Source organism: Mugil cephalus, chromosome 11 (genome assembly GCF_022458985.1).
Source record: "Mugil cephalus isolate CIBA_MC_2020 chromosome 11, CIBA_Mcephalus_1.1, whole genome shotgun sequence".
NCBI classification, from domain to species: Eukaryota; Metazoa; Chordata; class Actinopteri; order Mugiliformes; family Mugilidae; genus Mugil; species Mugil cephalus.
Genome location: NC_061780.1, coordinates 15,634,783 through 15,654,576, shown reverse-complemented (window position 1 = coordinate 15,654,576; position 19,794 = coordinate 15,634,783). Strand labels below are relative to the sequence as shown.

The 19,794-nt window shown below is 43.1% G+C and overlaps 2 protein-coding genes across 9 annotated transcripts in view; one reads left to right on the top strand and one right to left on the bottom strand.

Annotated features, from left to right (window-relative positions):
- The first annotated feature begins 1,235 nt into the window (after positions 1–1,235).
- On the top strand, positions 1,236–7,010 carry cabz01093075.1. 2 transcript variants are annotated; one of them, XM_047599352.1, is made up of 2 exons: positions 1,236–1,499; positions 4,517–7,010. In XM_047599352.1, exons 1-2 carry the CDS (start codon positions 1,465–1,467, stop codon positions 5,592–5,594), a joined length of 1,113 nt encoding a protein of 370 aa, XP_047455308.1. In that variant the 5' UTR covers positions 1,236–1,464; the 3' UTR covers positions 5,595–7,010. The 2 variants fall into 2 exon arrangements, with proteins under 2 accessions (XP_047455308.1, XP_047455309.1); XM_047599353.1 differs by lacking the exon at positions 1,236–1,499 and adding an exon at positions 2,478–3,269.
- Positions 7,011–10,770: 3,760 nt separating this feature from the next.
- Positions 10,771–19,794, bottom strand: part of triob (trio Rho guanine nucleotide exchange factor b) — a 102,057-nt gene continuing 93,033 nt past the window's right edge. For 6 of the 7 annotated variants that reach the window (XM_047598041.1, XM_047598042.1, XM_047598045.1 and 3 more), the window contains 12 exons: positions 19,594–19,771; positions 18,280–19,175; positions 17,022–17,272; positions 16,776–16,905; positions 16,624–16,651; positions 15,844–16,006; positions 15,518–15,639; positions 15,292–15,370; positions 14,861–15,061; positions 14,630–14,768; positions 14,197–14,383; positions 10,771–13,431 (listed from right to left, as the gene is read on the bottom strand). In XM_047598041.1, coding sequence (XP_047453997.1) covers positions 13,004–13,431; positions 14,197–14,383; positions 14,630–14,768; positions 14,861–15,061; positions 15,292–15,370; positions 15,518–15,639; positions 15,844–16,006; positions 16,624–16,651; positions 16,776–16,905; positions 17,022–17,272; positions 18,280–19,175; positions 19,594–19,771 — 2,802 coding nt within the window. In that variant the 3' untranslated portion in view covers positions 10,771–13,003. Of the gene's footprint in view, positions 13,432–14,196; positions 14,384–14,629; positions 14,769–14,860; positions 15,062–15,291; positions 15,371–15,517; positions 15,640–15,843; positions 16,007–16,623; positions 16,652–16,775; positions 16,906–17,021; positions 17,273–18,279; positions 19,176–19,593; positions 19,772–19,794 lie in introns of those variants that run through there. The other variant, XM_047598048.1, reaches the window with a different exon arrangement.

The following is a 19,794-nucleotide window of genomic DNA, read 5'->3' as shown; positions in this document are numbered from 1 at the left end:
TTAAAGTTTATTTGTGTTTTATGTGGTTTGATTCCATGTATTTTACTGCATATGTCAGTAGTTAAAATGTCACACTTTTTAAGCAGACCCTGCGTCCTCATATGGGGACATTAAGTTTTAGGTTTTATTACAGCTTACTCTTCTTCATTTAAACCCACTGTCCTCGTTAGTGGACGTTTTGGTTTGCCATCTTTTGGTAGCAAAGGGTCAATACACTAGTCAGTAAAAACATGATAACGGGTATTTCATCGGATTCATTCTACAAATGATCACAGGACGCAAGTGAACGAGGAATAAAATCACATCAAATTCTACAGTTAAAACGTATTTATTTATGCTTATTAACTTTTTTAGTTTGATATGACCCGCAAATTTAACAAATTTCATCAATAGCAACAACCTCACTAATTAGCAAGTACTCGTTTGAGGACATCGGGACTTCATTGTTTGTGATTCTGGGTCTGCCATGTTCAGGTATTAAAATAAACACTACTTCCTGTTGAAAGACGATGCTTAGTTTTTATACTTCTTAGGTCCTACTAATCCCAAATTAAAAATGCATACCAAACTAAATCTTGGGTCTCAGGAGGTTAAGTCTGGACTCTGCTGGTAAGATTGCAATAATGTGAATGGGGCTTGACTTGATCTAGTACAGGACTTAACGTCACATAACCTGTGACTTGACTTGGGACTTGAAGGTTAAGACTTGCTCGAGACTTGCACATGGGTGACTTGATTCCATCTCTGGTGTGATGGACGGTATTCGCAAAGTGGCTCTGTGAACCCTTGAGGAGAAGAAACCGTGTTCTTACTGTCATTCTTGACAGTCATCATTATTTACAAGAAAGCATGCAGAGTGGCATCCCTGTGTCATATATCAACAACCCACCTGACTAGCTAGCCACGGGTTGGTCCACGATTCAGGTTCTTATTGAATCAAAAAAAGGAGTAACATCTAAGATGGCACTTCAGATATCAGTCACAGTTTTTCCCTGCTCAGAGAAAGTAATTTGCCTCCTATACAAGGTGATGTTTTGAAAATGTCAGACTGCACCGATGACTGTGTCAGTAGTATCACTTCTTTCACCCCCCCTCCCCCCTCCTCCAAAAAAAAACCTTCATGCAGAGCTCTGCAAGCACATCTCGCATCTAGTCCGAGTCATGCATTTCATAGAGCATGCACATGTGGACTTGCGGTTCTGTACCCACAGGCGCTGTGGGCTTCTGCTTGTACGTTTCGAAAGCATTCTCAGGAAGTGACAACCCAATGTTTCATATGCAAGCCACAAGCCCACTCTAATACTTTATGGGTTTGGGGAAGGGAGCTTTACCTTATAAAAACATATGTGAAACTTTTAACACCTCCTCTTCTGTTAACTCTCGTGCAAGACGTCTTGTGCAACCGAACAGGACTCTGATAACATCTCTGACTTGACCTCACACCCCTGCACCTCAACATTCAGAATGAACATGACCAACGTAACAAGCAGCTATAACAGGTAAAAGTTTTTTGGTTTGACTTTTTTAAGTATCTGAAGTCATCATCATTATTTCCTATTTCTACACATCAGTTATTTAATTGTCTAATGTTTGAGTAAATACAGCCTGTAACAATGCGTACATGAGAAATATTTCACCACCACTGCGTCTTTATTATTGCCAAAATGGATGAAGACATAAAGTGAAAAGATATTAAAAATAAATAAATAAATATTAAAAGCAATATTTTACTCTCAATGTGAACTGAATAGAACTCAGTGTCCTTTCGTGAGTCTAATTTTAGTCATTTGCGATAAAGTGACTAAAACAAGTTCTGCTATCATTTCACGATCAGCTGAGGTTAGAAGGTTAATCATAGAACAAAAAAAAACAAAAACAACAAAGAAAAGATTTCAAGCTTTGCAACTTGACTCTGACTGAAGAATGCTACATAGTGTACGTCACCAAAGATGAGGGTCGACTCGGTCTTTAAATCAAGACAGAGTATAAAAAAAAAAAATACACTTTTTCAAAGTTTTGTATTTGATTTTGCATCATTATTTAGCTCACCTTATGTTTGTCTTTATTTGGGGAGCAGAAATTGCAATATTCCACACTTCATCCGCAACGCATTTATGTTCCAAACCGAGCAATGATGCACGATTTGCATTGATAGAATTATTTTTGTTCTTCATTTCTTCAAATAAAAAAAAAAAAAAAAACTAACAAAAAAACATTGTACAGCTCAGTGTGTTATTTGAGAACATTTTCAATTCTCACAATTTCACAGAAAGACTAATTCAGTTTGCGGTAGGTGTGCCACCTACACCGTCTACCAATACAGTCTAAAGGTTATTCCGCTGTGGTCACCGTGCCCCAGTGGTTTGACTCTGCAAACGTGAAACACCTCAGGTACAAGCATACCGTGGAAAATAACCTGCACCTGTATGATGTTTTAAAAAACATGCTACATTACAATATTCTGTAGGCTGGTGTGCTGCTGCATGTGGGCGAAACCAAAATTGGAGAGGAGAGTGTTAAGAACTCTTCATTTATGCCTACAATATTTTTTTTTATTTTTTATTTTTGTTTCAAGTATGGGTCATTTTTCTGCTTAATAAACAGTTTTGTATATGCCTGCATGTTGCACAAATTTGAGACAGTGGTTTAGATACAGTCAGTTCTTCCAATTGATTTGAGGAAGTGTGGATTATTGTGAAACCCGTCTGTGGCACAGCTGATTTGCAGCAGATAGCGTAGGCCTGAACGTGCTACAATTAGGCTGTACGTCAAAGAGCAGTTTTATAAATATTACCGGACCTGCACGGGCTTCATGCATGATGAGGCAGACGTAGATCATTCAGTTAGAAAGACTGTGAAAGATAGTTTTTCACAAGCATTCAAAATTAAGCAACTGGTCTTCAGAATAAAATATGACAAAAGTGAATATGAAAATTGGAAGCTTGTAAGTAATTGTACATTTAAGGCCAGAGCGTGGCCCACAGATTATCTGGATCTGTCACAAAATTCCCTCTTACACGGGGAATTCTGCGGACTGCAGTGGCTCAGCCAGTACAAGCAATGCATCAGTCATATTCGGACTCTCAAGCAGCTAAGCGGATACCATCAGTACTCGAAGGAGCCTACGTGTTGCAATAGCATGTTTATAATCTAGTGGGACTTACAAAAAACATTCCAAAGTGTAGCCTATGGGCGTGTGCAGATTTGGTTTCATCTTCTCCTGTTTCGTTTTAAATGGCAGCGTCCACTCTTTCTCCTTTCTCACATGGGTAAGATTAAACCAACTGCTGACACACGTTCATTCACACTGTGTGCATTTTTGTTGATTGTCAGAAGTGTTTTTCTTGGTAGCAACCACTGTTCCTCTTTACTAAGTGGGTTTTCTTAGTAGCTGGTTTTCCAATTCGGTCAGGGTTGTGCCGCAACCTCCTGTTGATTGACAAGTTCTCCCGACTTACACGAACCAAAGACTACACCCGAGAGTTGTCGTTTGTCGCCGTGTGTTGTGCGATTCCGTGCAACAGCTGTAAAGAAACCAGCTGGAAACGCAGCTGGAAACAAAACTCCAGCTGTGTTTACAGCTGGGGGCTCCAGTTTTTCTTCCGGGTTTTACAGGGAATGTCGCAGCAACAAACTAAAAACCATCACATAAACAAACCACATAATTACCTAAACATGAATAAACAATGACAGAAAACCAAACTTTAGATCTTTTTCCCTTGCATGAAGACGGTAGCATAGAATATACATCCATTTTCTGCTTAATTTGTTGGAACCATAAACAAACCAATCGAGATAGTGGGTAGTAAGCAACTTCTTCCAGTGTTTTGATAGCAAAAGGAAATGCCATCTGGAAATCTGCTGTCCTATACCTCGATCCTAACTCCAACAGCAAGTCTCATGGTGTGAGCCTCTTTGTTCTCTCGCCTTTGGTGCAGTGTTGTTATGCTAAAACTCAAAGATACTTAAGAACATAAGATAACTTCGTAAAGGGAGTGGCAACTCAGAGATTATACGCCTGTGTTCAGTAAACTGCTTTCTGCTTTTTTCCACTGGCACCTGTAAGTCATCAGCAGATTTATACCATATCTGAACTTATTCAGCTTCGCTCCAGTTTAAAGCTAATGATAACCATATGTTCTGAGCGGAGACTGGCATTAAAACCATTTCTAAGCACTTACAAACGTATTTGGAGATCTGGTTTCCTTCGCTGTCTGCAGTGCAAGCGGAACAAGCTGCTGCACAACTTCACTAAAGCTTGCTGTATGGAAAAGACTTGATATTGAATCAAATCAAATCACGTCGAGCTTGTATTGTCATTCTGACCCACATACAGTTGTAATGCAGACAGAATTAAATGGCGTCTTTCTCTGGGATCTGTGCAGACTTTGAAAATTAAGTGAAGACTTGCTCTCCTCAGATCATCAACGTGTTGATCAATAAAAAAAAAAAAAAGAAAAGAGCTAACACTGAGAAGCTCCTAATTGTTTGGATTTGCTCCTCTGTTTATTTCCAGCACTGCCACAGAAGCATACATCCCTGAAACTTCAGAGAACTACTTCTACTATGACTATCCCGACGAGGACATGATTTGTTCGTATGAGAGACATGGGGCCAGTTTTCTTCCGGCCCTCTACTCCATTTTCTTCCTCCTGGGCCTTCTGGGTAACTCTCTGGTCATCTGGGTCATTTGTTGCGGGGTGCGACTGCGCAGCATGACCGACGTGTGCCTGTTAAACTTGGCCATCGCTGACCTCCTCCTGGTGTGCTCACTCCCCTTCCTGGCCCACCAAGCCAGGGACCAGTGGCTTTTTGGCGACGGTATGTGCAAGGTGGTCCTGGGCATTTATCATATTGTCTTCTACTGTGGCATCTTCTTCATCAGCCTGATGAGCATCGACCGCTACTTGGCTATAGTGCACGCCGTGTACGCCATGAGAGCGCGAACGCGCTCCTTTGGCATTATTGCAGCCACCATCACATGGGTGGCGGGGTTTTTTGCCTCGTTTCCTGAACTGATCTTTCTCGAAGAGCAGAGCGTTACTGGCAAAGGCAACACGTCCAATGCATCATTCTGCTACCCCTCATATCCAACAACAGATGGGAATCACCACTTCTGGAGAGTCTTCAGCCTCTTTAAAATGAACACGCTGGGTCTGTTTCTCCCGATCGTCATCATGACCTTCTGCTACTCACAGATCATCTGGAGGCTCCTGTACAGCCACTCGTCCAAGAAACAGGCCATCCGACTGGTTCTCATAGTGGTGGCCGTGTTCTTCTGCTGCTGGGTCCCCTACAACATTGCGGCGTTCTTCAAGGCGCTAGAGTACATACAACCGGGGACATGCGAAAGAAGCAAAGCAATCCGACTGGCGATACAAATCACAGAGGTCATCGCCTACTCCCACAGCTGCCTCAATCCCATCCTGTATGTGTTCGTCGGAGAGAAGTTCAGGAGGCACTTGCTCAGGCTGATCAACAAAGCTCCCTGCAGGTTGTGCCAGATCATCAAGGTGTACATACCGCAGGACAGGATCTTTACATCCGTCTACTCGCAAACGAGCAGCCTGGACGATAAGGGCACTGTCGTGTAAAATGTGGTCTTGCTGGCAACAGTTCTGTGCTTTTCCTGTTTCTTAGCAGTTAAAAAAAAATGCTGTCAAGTATAAAGTACAAATACTGCCATTCTGGCTAATTCTCCGTTATCATATGCTATTTTAAGACTTCAATTACATTTAGTGGCAGGTTGAAGGAATAGAAATGAATGTACATATGTATTTGAGATGCTTTATTGTCCATGACGTACCTTATTATTTTTTACCACATCTTCTTTACTATATTGTTTTATACTTGTATTTTGTACAGATTATATAAAAATGTATTCATTGATGACATCTCGTTGAACTGAGAGGTAAACAGACTGTATCTGAGTGAGCAGATGAGTCAGAATTTGTTTAGAATTAAAGATTAGTTTTCCCATTTCAGTCACATGCTGCTGAAGGTTAGTGTGAAAGTGTGTCAGCTACTACAGCTGTCAGCAGCAACCTCATTTAAACGTCAGCTGTCAAAAGAAACAATAGGCGTGCGTACATGAGGCCGGAGTCTAAATTGGAAACGGACCGTTCCTTTTAATATTTGCCCTTATTTTATGACCGCTCTCGCGCTTGCACGCACTGTTTGCTTGCATCAGTCTGCTGCACGACAAAAGGTCTTTGCTGCAGATGGATGTATTGGCATTGCAAGTTTCATAGCATCTTGAGCAGAAGATTTGCACTTTATACATCAACCTAGAGCTAACCACAACCTGAAAGGGGAAGCATGTAACCGAGCTGTCTGTTTAACCTTTGCAGCTGGTGAGCACATCTGAGCGTCGCACTATGTGTACAAAATGACCTGATATCAATCGGCATTAGACAAACTAAGAAGAAACACACAAATGAGTTAATATGCCTCATACAAGGAATGCGTGACTAATGATCTCAGTCAACATATTCAAGGTCCCACTCCTGAGGTAGAATCTGTTTCTCTAAAATTTCTTGCTCATTGTTACCGGCAAAGTGTGAAAAATATGCACCGTGACTCAAAGATGTTGATTTCTTGTCAGACGGGAGCTGCTGCCATCAAGAAGATCTCCCGACCACATGTCTGCGTTTGCGATTCAGAAAGTAGTTCATCTGACATGACTGCGATCACTATGACACTGAAATTCCAAAACCACAACATCCCCCTGTCACACTTCATGTTTCCTTTCTGTTGCTATCAAATAAAGTAAAAATGTCACAGTTGCCCGTGAGAAAAAAACAACAACAAAAAAACAACAAAACAAACGCAGCTATCGTGCAGGATACACTATCGCTGCTACCGTGGTCAGTAAAGCAAAATTTCCATATAGGCTTGATTACATATACATAACATGCATAACTAAAAAAAAAAGTCAATGTTTTTCTATTTTACTTTATTGCATATTATTCAAAAGCATATCTCTCGATCAATAAACTGTTATTCTGAAATGTTTTTTCTCTCTGCTCATTTGTTCATGGCAAGTTTTGTTTTGTTTTGTTTTGTTGGAAGCTCCTCTGCAAGCACGCTGTATCGTTATCACGTTCAAATATCAGAGAGGAGCACTGATTCTCCTGTCATACCCAGCTCTGTTGACTTTGGTGTGCAGCCTCATTCATGACGATCTCCTTATCATGGTTACAAACCAAAGGCAGATAGCATTGAGCAATAAACAGTTTCTCTCAGGGGCTCTCCACAAAGCTGCAGAGCTGCTTTATTTTAATTTTGACTGAGGAAGTGGTGAGAGTTCAGCTGAGAGAAGGAAGGGCAGGGTGGCTGCTTTACTGAGGATAGCACGCTTGAATGAATAAATGAATGAATGTAAACAGTGCAGAGCCATCCCACCCGTTTGTATGCTATAGATGGAGACATAAAAATCGTTCAGAGCAAAGGTTGTGAATTCTTATGAATCACAACCGTATATATTGGTGGTGGTGGGGGGGGGGGCCGCCACGACTGATGTCATGCGGCTGTCGTTTGGCCCAACAGGAGACAGAACGCATTCATTCCTATGACCTCCTCACAGCTTCACCAGTTACACATAATAATAGCACTGTTTCCTGGAAAGGCATCTCGAAGAAAGAGCAGGAACAGTAGACTTGGTGGTACAGACCAAACAAACGAACAAAAAAAGGAGAAGAACCTCCAGCTAAGTGTAAAGCACTGGTGGTGGGAACGTAATAGTTTGCCTGCTACTAGTACAGCCAGCAGCGGTCAATTATTCAACCTGGGATTCTGCGTCACATCAAAACGCGGTTGAAGTTTACGGGAGGCCGGCTGTCTAAATGATTAGCCAAACCACGAGTTGACCTTCCAGCAGGTTCATAAAATCAAGCAAACCTACCAAGAAATGCCAGAAGAGATATTAAGAAAATGAGTCTGCATCCTCCAGAGGAATCCTATCATTTAAAATTTAAAAGGCTTTTTAAATGGTCTTGCTCTTATATAGCGCTTTTCTACCTACACAAAGCCCTAAGTACTTTTACAGTCAGAGACACATTCACCCATTCGCTCACATAGTCACATACGGCATTGCACACTCGGGGGATCGAACACCTAACACTTTGGTTCATGGACAACCCGCTCTAGCTACTGAGCCAAAGCAAGCCGCCCCCTTTTTTAGGGACATGTGAAAGTGCTACACAGCTGAATCTGAAACTGCCCTGATGTAACATTCAAATCTTCAACAATAAAAAGATTCGATAGCTAAAAAGAATACATACAAAGCAGGACTGAGACTGCCTTTCCAACAATACAACATCCAAGCAGAGCCTCAGAGGCCTGCGTATACATATAAAATGGACAGCTGTGCAAAGACATGTGTTAGATGCTAGTCAACAAAGAAATCGTTTAGTGACTTTGTATTAACTGGCACATGTTTTCGCCAAGCCTCACGAAACTCTTCACTGTGAAAACAGTGGAGGGACTTGCCCTCAACTTTCAGTCCGTTAAGTCAGTACGTTCACGATTGTCACGCATAGTAGCAAGGGAGAGAGGACCCAAATACAGGGTCATATATAAGGGAAGAGGCAGGAGAGGCCAGGCCCCAGAATGAATAAATGAATAAAAAGTGCTACAGGGACAGCAGATGAAATCCACACAAATCCAAAAGAAACTGGTGAAGATCAAAAGCCAAGACATGAACATGAGTTGCTCAACAGCAGGACACACAGGTGCATGAGACAAAGTGAGAGGCAGGGTTATATATATATACACATACACACACACTCACACATGCGGGGTGATGGTATGACGAGAGACAGGTGAGACCAATGAGGGCAGAGCACACAAGGAGAAGCCAACTAAGTGGTGGAAAATACAGAAAGTAAAGCAAGACAAGAAACAGCAAGGACGAACTTCATAAAAAAACAAAAAAAAAAAAAAAAAAAAACAAACAGGAAACAAAAGGGAAACGATGCTGGGTGAAAGAACATTCAAATGGCTGCACTGTGGTAATGACGATATATTTGACACAACTTCGGGTCGGCTTTTTTTCTCAGTACCTTGGTACCATACATGGCAGTGGTCCCGGTCCCGAGAGATTCCGCACAATCCTTAAAAAGCCTTGCTGGTGCAGCTTTATTGAGAGACTTGATGACTTTCCCTTCCAGCCGTCGACCACTTCTCAAATACAATGAAGCTCTCTACCGCCATCTAGTGTTCCGCTGCTGCAATTTGCCTCCATAGCCGACGGCGCTCTCTTCACCAGACCGAACTGCGTGTGGGAAGCATTTATGTCCTTTTCTCCGCACCGAGACGAACTTTCTAGGTATTTTGTCAAAGAGTACCGAAAAACTCGCGCTTTCACTAATGAAGACAGGCTTACAGCAGATAACTAGATTTCACAGTGATTGAGAATTTTCTCACCTTTTAGCCACCCAGTCAGACAGGGATTTCAGTGGGTGAGGGAGATAGAGTTGCCCAGAAGCAACAGCGCCTGACTTGTCGCAGATGAGGAAATGTTTGGACGCTTTTTTTTTTTCCATAGCACATCTACATATGATAGATGTATATATTTTTTTACACAATGTAATGTTGCCATTAAGTGTAACAACTTCTTTCGAGAGGGCTTCCATTTATTACTGCAGTGACTTGAAGTTAAGTGTCATTACCCATACTGCCAGAATTTATTCATGGGTCCCATTTGTAAGGCCAGAAAAAACACAAGGTAAAAATAGGGGTTCGAAAGAAGAAACACTTTGCAGCACCTTCACACCTCACCGCCCTTGCATGAGATTTTTATCACAAGATCATCTATCTGATTGCACAGATACGATTTGTCCCCTGTGGTTTCATGCAAAATTGCCGCTGCTGCTGTTGCTGAGGAAATCTAAATTGATCTCACGCCAGATAAGATTCTTTTCACACACTGTCAAAACAATACAGTCACACATGTACACACATATATATACATATATATATATATATATATATATAGAAGGAGACACAGGTGTTCCAGGTGAACCGTCACTTCCGACCATGTAAACACCACAGCTTCTTTCTTTTTTTTGCCCACGCCCGGCTGAATGTAACAGACTGCACAACTGATTGGGCTTTATGGTAACATCTCCTTTCGATAAATGATAAGTGAATTAAAGAGGTGGGGAAATGGCGTGTTCTTTGCAATGTCACGACAGTCATTGCACACACTGATTCATGCAGCAGCGCCTGCAGTCGGCAGATAAGATCTGTCACGCCCCCTCTCTGGTTCTTCAAGATAGGATATCTCACACGTAGATCTTCATCAGACATAAAGCATTCACCTAGTATAACAGTTACACATCACCTTCCCGTTTTACCTTCTTATCTCGGTTCCTCACCAATAAAAAAGAAAAAAGATCCTCTCGGCCACGCACCACGCACACACACACGAGATGTTTCAACTTTCAACTGCAGCAAGGTTACCTTTAAGCAAGATTACAGGAACCACATGTGAACATTTTGTGTTGTTTTTCCCACGGCCTGTAAGGTTGAAATTAAAACCAAATCCATTGTAAAACCAGGCTTTATCTGAGTCTTCGCTGTTGCTTGTTTCATTCAGCTGATATGACCTATTCCCACTAAGGGTTTTCCCCAGCTTTGCTCATGCCAGGAATACAGAATTATCTTCCAACACTCGAAGGTTATGGGAAATAATACGTGATCTATGACGGTTTCATTCTCACACGTAGGTGTATGCGAGGGTCCTGTAGGCGCACACCAAACACTGAGTTGTTCCTTGTACGTTTAATGGCAAAATAACAGAGGACGAAATAAAATATTTACAACACGTAGTAACATGTAAACACAATCTTCTGTACAAAGAAATATACATGCAAAAGTAAAAATAAGTCCTAGTAAGACATTCAAGATGACAATGCTGCAGTCTTGTTGTAGGTGTATTTAAAATATGACAGTTATGAGGTTTACATCCTGGGCGTGGGCTAAACTGCCCCGACCCTCTCTGTACATCTTTACATCGTGAATATTCACGGTTTCCCCGCAAAAGACCATAACCTTCCACTAATGAGCCTTCAAGAGAATTTGACATTTTGGGAAACCAACATCCACACCAATAAATAAATTAAAAACAAAAAATAAAATCAAAGACACAAAATGAAAGACTGTACACACATAACTCGACAGGTTATTCTTTAAACAGATCATCTGACGGTAACTCCTATAGCCTTCAAATGAAATTAGAAACAATATTTAGTTTCACCCATCTCTCTAGGCCGACTCATTCAGCTGGCACTGAAAAAGAAAACAAAAAAAACAAAACAAAACAAAAAAACCTAAGGACATCAACTTATTTTAAAATAACTGGCAGAGGTTAATGCCGATAAATATATTGTCTCCTAAAAACGGTGAAATGGCCACGATGAGGATTTACCCCCCCCCCCCGAAAATCTATTGCTTGAAGATGACTACAACCACTTCTGTCTGTTGATTTTGGAAACAAATCTCGCAACAAACACCGGTTATCAACCTACAAAAGCTGAACAAAGTCACACGGCAAACCACTTTGTGCACGAAAAGAAAAAAGTTTTCAGCAATAAAACCACAGAACACTTTGTTGTTACGATAAGAATAAATAAAGCCACGCTTGAACCTTTGTGAACTGGATTCAGCGTGGTCTCTTATAACTTAACATGAAAACAAAAAAATAATAATGATAAAAAAAAAAACACATATTAGCAGGGAAAGAAAGCCAACTTTGGTTTTGTTACAGAAAAATAAAAACAGGACAAAATGAAAGCGTAAGTGCCTAGATTTTTATAGATACACATTTTTATACATTATTTCCCGAAAACTCGCCTTTGTTCCAGGGCTTTGTGGATAGTAATACTGAACTTAATACATAAGAGTTAACACAATACAGACATCTATTGCAGTACCAGGTACGTACATGCCTTTTTAAGAATACGGCTACAACACAAGTCTTCATAAATAGTTGCATAAATGTTAAAGCTGCAACATTGCACATGAGAACTGATGCAAAATACGAGTGCATTTCGAGTAGGGTGTTGTTCAGAGTGAAAGTCAACCCTTTCTGACTTACTGCATGGGCTCACTAATGCTCGACAGATGAAACCATTTTTGTCCGTGATAAATTCTTCAAAAATGAGAAGCAAGAACATACTATTTACACGTAAGGCGGAAGCAGGGCGAGAAATCTGAGGGGAGCGTTTGGGCCTTTTTTTTTCTGCCTGTTCCCTTTTTTTTTTTTGTTGTTTTTTTTTTAATTTTTTCTGCTCCAATGAAACTGAAATTTTCAAACTGAAGCGGGCGAGTAGAGATAAGCAAACTATTGCACTGAATGTTACTTGTTATGAGTTTCAGGAAAGCGTGGTTTTGGTAGTCTCTTCTTGTTCCAGGGTGAGCGGACCCTGCTGATGGGCGCCGCTTTATCTACACGTCATCTTTCTGCTCACTGACTACCCTTCTCCAAAAGGTACGAATAAAGACAGTTCTCTGTTTCCTCGCTGTACACGGATTCATTTACAAAAAGTAATCTCTTGTTAGAAAAAAAACAAAAACAAAACAACAACAAAAAAAAACAAACAAAAACAAAACAAAAAACATTTTCTTGTGTTCAACCGAAAGCAGCCTGGATTACTCTTATTATACAGTATTCTAATTTCTTTTGTTTTTAACACTGTCCAAAAAACGCAAGACTTGCTCACGCTGGCTTGTTGAGAAAGCTCGCTTTTCTCCCTGCTGAGTCAAGGTCTGAAATCACGAATAGATTCCAATGTGTTCGTTCGTTGTGCAGGCATAGTGACAATATGCCAAGGTTAGGGAGGGGAGAGTCAAAGGGTTTTTAAATCAGCAGAGGTCAGTCAGTCAGCAGCAGCAGGACTTTTGTGGCTTAATGAGGGAAAAGGGGATCATAGTGGACATGTCGCTGGTGGTCCTCTCAACTGAACCAGGACCTCGTCCCGGTCGAGTCTGCTTTTTTTCGTCAGGTGTGGTTGAGCAGGCGGCTGTGGAGAAAGGCCTTAATGGCGCCCACGGGCCGAACGTCGTTCTGGTGCTTCCGCCTCTCGATGAAGGAGATGAGCCTGGAGGTGTCCAGATGTGAGCTGTAATGGCCGTCTGAAGGCGAAGGCGCTGGTGGCTGCATGTGATTTAAGGTGACGTATCCGGTGTCTCGGCTGAACGCGCCCCGAGGCTGCAGCCAGGGCTCCTGCAGGCAGGAGGCCGCGGAGGGCCGTCGATCCGGATCGCCCTGGAGCAGCAGGCGGATGAAGTCCCTGGCAGCTGGGCTCACGCCCTGGAAGTAGTCCTCGGGGAAGCTGAAGTCCAGGCGGCAGATGTTCAAACATGTCTCCTCCAAGCTCTCGTCCAGGAAGGGAGAGGCGCCGCTCAGTACTACGTAGGTCACCACTCCTGTGAAGCATAAACACGCTGATAAATTAAATGCGAATGTAATAATTGACAACAAGACACCAAGTATATAAATTTTTCCATCTGCAAGTGTCTTATCCCTTTTATATTGATATACATTTGTATTACCACATTTTTTATCCCCTTTTTAAAAAAAAAAATCTGTTATAAAATCCAGGGTTCATATACTTTTTTCAACTCTGCGGAAAAATAAAATAAAATAAATGAATAAAGGAATAAAATGTATTGAATTTGAGTAAATAGCTGTGTATCATGTAAATAAATTATGGAACTAATAGTTTGTTTTCATTGTTCTGAATATATATGGTTATGTCACCAAATCAATTCAGTGCACTTGTTTTATTTCAAGTTGCACATGAACAGCTGAACAGCTACTATTTTTTTTGTTTTTTTTTTCCCCATACAATTCTTTCATTTTCCATACTTTAAAATAAATAAATCAATCAAATTCCATGCTTTCCATAATTTTCCATGCTTTCCATAATTTTCCATGCTTTCCATAATTTTCCATGCTTTCCATACTTGCATGGACATGGCATGAACTTGCGAATTGTGAAATCACACTTTGACTTTTCCACGAAGGGTAGCTGGTATTAATAATTCCTTTCAGTAAGTATTCGTTTCAGTAATTTTGTTTCAGTACGAGTATGGGACAACACCCAGTGCTAAGCGGCGGGTAGTTTCGTGACGTGGAAATTCCCGTGTCTACCGAAGTGTGCGCGCTGTACGTGGGATTTCCCTACAGACCTAAGCTCCAGAGGTCAGACATCAGCGAGGCAGGCTGACCCAGGACCAGCTCGGGGGCAGAGAACTCCGGGCTCCCCAGGAGAGGATGGACGTAGGAGGACGGGGGGTTCAGTTGAACCGCTTCACCGAAGTCTGTCAGCTTGATTAGAGGCTGGGAGGACGCGTGCTCCACCACGATGTTCTCGGGCTGCGGGAGCAGGGAAGGGAAATTTGAGACTGATCTTCAGCATCAGTAAAACCACAGGGACAAAATGAGATCCAGCTTACATTCCACCCTCAAATTATGGCACATGATGATACATGTTTTACTCATGAAAGTTGATGGATTATCTCAATCTTTTACCAATGAACACCCTGGAAGTGATTAACTTCTGCTATTTCTGCTTAGAAAATAATGATTAACCCAATATCAAATTATTAACTGTGCATTTACTTTGAGATCAAGGTGTGCTATCCTCCAGCTGTGCAGGTAGTGGAGAGCTTCAAGAATGTCTCTGAGGTATAGAGCCACCTTCTCCTCCGTCAGGTTGCCCCAGCTCACTATATAGTCCAGGAAGCGTCCCTGGTCAGCCCTGAGAACACAGACGCACAACTGGAGTCACCAGTAGCTAAAAAAAAGTGACAGGAATAATCAGTTTACGCGGAGTCGCCACGGTGTCCTTACATGTCTAGTACAAGTACGTAGCTATGGGCTGTCTCGTACGTGTCCAGCAGCTTGACCACGTTGGGATGATCCAGAGCCTGGAGGAGCCTGATCTCCTGCACCACCTGCTCTCGACGCAGCAGCTTCTTGTTGACGTGCTTCGCCGCAACCGTGCACTTGCTCCCCCTCTGGTCACACCGCTTAGTCACAGAGAAGCGACCCCTGTGGGAATGAGGGTTAGCAAAGTACCTGAACACCCACAGTGTCATCTGATAAGAGGTGTCAGACATTTAAGTTTCTTCTCAATACCTTATTTGACCGTGACTTCAGCCACTTCCACGTTATTCAGTGGAAGTTCTTGGTAATGCTATAACTAATACTGAGACTATAATAGCTTTGATGTGGCCAACGAGACAGACTTGACATATTAAGAGGATTTATGTGTGCATTACCTTCCTAGCTCAGTGATCTCAGTGTAGTGGGACTCAAAGCTGTTCTTCCAGAGGACTTCAGTGCCATCATCTGATGCTCCTGCGAATAATTAGTTGGCTAATTTATTCACACAAATCATTAAAACAATAAACAACACAACTCATGAACACACACAAAAGGAAAAGAATAGAAAAAAAAAAAGAAGAAGAAGACATGTTGCATCCACAGTGGTGCAAGCACTCTCACCTGAGACTCTAAGGCTGCCAGAGGAGGAGATGGTGCCCGCGGCGTTTGTGGCGACGCAGGTGTACACGCCGCTGTCCTCTACAGACACTCCGAGGATACGAAGGGACGCCTCTCCCGTCTCGCTGCACAAACAGAGAATGAAATTATGAGTCAATGGTGCACGTGACGGCAGGTGTACAGTGGCGCTTGCAGATGATTTCTGAGACCTATGGCTATATCCTAGCCGTGTCTTAAAACGTGTAAAACAGGCGCGGCCACAATAAACAAAGCACAAATCAGTGCAAATTGATTTATTACTTTGAGAAGCAATGCAGGCAATGCAGCACCTGTATGTGGCCGTGTAGCGTCCGTCGCTGCTCAGAGCGCTGTTGTCTGGTCCGCGCCAAGAGACGGTGGCCCGAGGACGCCCACACACTTTACACCTCAGAGTGACATTCTCGCCACTCTCGCATGCTGCGTCGCTGACGGATATGAGGAACTCCGGAGGAGCTGCAGAGAAAACGGTACGGGTTCAAACTCATGGTAAAACACTGCGTATCTTTAACACTAGTTTTAAAGTAAGAGCCAAACCCATATATATATATATATATATATATATATATAAATAGATAGAAATAGTGCTAATGCGGATATGGCCACAGAAGATTTATGAGTCACATTCACACCTTTTTTTCACACTCTTTGGTCGAAACACCCACACACATGTTGACTAAGGTTTTGACACCTTGAGTTTGAAAACATCAGTCCGCATCATATGGCACCTTTTTTGGACAAAAGGGTGGAAGTGGGTTTGACTGAGGATCAAGCATTCCCACACTGCAGTGATCGGCCGCATACTGCTATATTATACAGTAAATGGGACCTTAATCTATAAAATAAACCCAAAGCTGAAGTGAAGAACACTTGGAACTGTCGATCAAGGCCATACACCCACAGGGAAATGATTAGTTTTTCATAATTTCGTAACACCTGCTGGCACCAGTCGAGTTTCCCCCTGCTGGCCACTACAAAAATTGCAGACCATTTGCAGTGGCTTCCCTTTTCACATCTAGATGCTACTACATACATTCATTTTTGTGCTGTGTACAGTTAAAATGTGTACTTACCATCATAGATGAAGTTGGGATTCAGAAGCTGAAATGAAAATCAGAGGACAAAGTAATTTGGTTTTGCATCCAATAAAATGCTCAAATAAAGAAAGACGAAGAGGGGGAAGAAAAAAAAAAGCTTTTAACCGAGATATCTTCACATGTCCTACCTTGACAGAGACTTTGTTGGCCAGGCTATCCTGAGACTTGCGATAGCCGTTCTCAATTTTCCTGCCCTCCTTGTCTCTTTTCTCAGACTTCCGGCGGATACGTAGCGCTGTGTGCCATGACAATGATTTTCTAGACCAAACCAGACCAGACCAAAAAGGAGAGGCTTCATTGTTATTTCATTTTTTAACACAATCATGATGACGTCAAATGACTCTGCTGTTCACAGGAATTGCGCTCATGCTTACTTGATGGTTCCTTCGGGGATCTCAGGTGTGACGGAGGATGAGGTGTGCCCTAATACATAGCCAGGGATCCAGCCCTCGGCGGCGGGGCATTGCTCGTTGGCGGCGCGGTACACCAGGAACATGTTCTGTTGATTGCTGGCTAGCATTTGGACCACCTCACCCTGCAGCACACTGATCTCATCCTCCTTCACTGCCACATAGTCCTGGGTCACCAACATGGTGGACACGCTGCTGCTGCTACTGCTTTCACTCTGTCAGAGAAGACGAAAATAGTAAAGGACGTAAACACACTTAAAGCGTTTAAACACAGCAGACAACCACGGGGCAAAACAGCCAACGCAGAAAACAGACACATAAAATGACATAAATACACCAATTTATCTGGAAGGGGAAGTAGAGAAGTGTTACTTCACACCAATCAAATGACTGGTTTGATTGGCAAGAAGACAAACAGAAATGACCTTGCAAATGCATGCAGCGATGGAAACATTGCAAAATGCCTTTCCATCTCGCACCGATATAACTCAGGTCGACGGCGATGACTGACAATGTCACTGTGTAAGACTGAAAAGTTGTAAAGCAGAAGTTAAGACCCTCAGATCGCAGATGGTGAAATGCAGAACAGAATGTTTCCATAGAAAGAGTGAAGCTGAAGTGAAAAACTGAAGAGATACAAAAAGTCTGAGGCCTCAGTCTTAAGAAGAGAATAGTGGCTGCTGTAGCCAAAGGTTTGCTGACTGATAAGGTTCACACCTTACCATCTAACAGGAAGAAAATAAGAAATGTGCCATCAGTGGTTGACTAACACTTCTGAGAAAAGATCAACCATTATCGCTTGAAACAGTTGCAGTAGAATTAAAAAGTGAAATGGTGCACTCAAAAAAAAAGACAAAAAAAAACAACATTCGGTCACTGTTAGTGTCTATTAGCTACAGTTGAAAGGCAAACACACACTGAAGCTTGGAGAGTCTTAAAAAAAAAAAAAAGCAGATACAACGGTTGCTCTATGGGTCAGATCCACACTGTTAGTACACTCTGGGAGAGCCAGTAAAATTCACTCTCATACACACGGTCGGTGAAGTTAGTGCACTCAGATAGGCGTTAATCTTCAGTGTTGCAGCAGTAGTAGTCGTTGCATGTGTAAGCCATTCTTAGAGCCAGCGGCAGGGTGGCTGACCGGCAGTCAGTCAGTGAGGGTTAGTGACTAGTGAGAAGATCTAGGCCTCACTGAAGCCAGGGCCTCGACTTGGCATCTTACCCCGTTGCTCTGGGTGGAGTGTATGGACTGCTCACTGGTGGAGGAGCAGGTGCTCATACGGTCTACGTCCTTACTGTGGCTGGAGTGGCGGTGATGGGATGGCACTCCGTGACTTCCCCTGCCCAAGGAGTCGCCTCCGCCCCCATTGTCGCCGGGGTAGGAGAAGGAACCCGGCCTGCTGGCGGGAGATGGAGGGACAGCGGGGACCATGGCCCAGAAAGCGTTGCCTTTGTGAGCTGGGCTAGAGGGCACGAATGTTTCCTTTCCTCCGGGGCTCTGAGGCGAGATCAGTGGAGAAACTGTCCCGACTCGAGGGCTTTTGAGAGGAAAATTCAGAGGAGCCACTGGCATCTGTGGAATACCAGCTGTCTGATGCTTCTCTTCGTTGCCCCCGAAAGCCTGTTTGTTGCTGCCGTCCACACCACCCGCTGTCACTGGCCTGTTACTGTTATTACTGTTACTTCCGTGAGGACTGTCCAGCATCCTCATCTTGGGAACCTCTGACACTAAAAGCTCTCCGTTCGTTGCGTTGTCAGAATACACGTTAGAGGGAAGGGACTGAGGGGACTGGGGGTGGCAGGGTAACCACATACCTGCTGATCTGTCGGGCCCCTCAGGGCCCGGGGGGTGGTGGTGGTGAACTGGCTGGGGGAGGCGCGAGGATGGCTGGGGGATGCGGGAAGGTCGGGAGCGAGGGCCGCACAGGGAGGAGGAGGAGGAGGAGCCGCCCCCTGATCCTCCAGAACCGCCGCCGCCTCCTCCGCCCATGTTGGAGGTACTGTTGGAGCTGCTGCCCCCTGGGAGGCCTGAAGTACTGCTGCTGCTACTGCTGGGTGGACCACTGGGCCCGCCACCGCCCACGTGGTTCCTCTGGTACTCTATGGGTGACGTCAAAGCTGCGGGAGAGAGGACAAGGAGTAAGACTTCCTCAGGGAAACAAAACAACCGTGAAAGAAACAACAAAGAAACACAAACCCGCAAAATCATACTGGATAAATCACGTGACATTAAAGTACCACGACTGGAATCAACAGAACAGGAGGTTTCTCTTCAAAAACCAAATACACATTTCCTCAAATGTACAGTAGAATATAGATCAGTGGAAACACAGAATTCACAGTTTTTTTTTCCTTTTTGCCTCAATTTGATGATCTTTGAATATTGTAAAATTTATTGTAAGTTTGGTAGTGTTATTTGTTCTATACGTGTCTTTGTAATACATCTTTTTTTAACTGTATTGTTCTAATGTGGGGCACAGCTAACGGAGACCCTTTTCCATAAATAAATAAAAAACATAGCGCAACAAGCACTTACCATTAAGGAAATTGCGCTGGTTCTCCAGTATCTGGCTGACCTGGTGGATCCAGACTTGACTGACTCCAGGGCTCGCCGAATGGAGGGTGTACCTCTCAAGGCTGCCGCTAGACGATCTGGAGGTCAGTGTGAACTTGCAGGGGTCATCTGCATTTTCTTCTAGACCCAACCAGCTCACCTGGAGGGATGTGGCAGGAAAGG

Coding starts and splice junctions, on each gene's coding strand:
- cabz01093075.1 (XM_047599352.1), top strand. CDS start 1,465: ATGAACATGACCAACGTAACAAGCAGCTATAACAG. Junction 1,500..4,516: donor GTAACAAGCAGCTATAACAG/GTAAAAGTTTTT, acceptor GTTTATTTCCAG/CACTGCCACAGAAGCATACA.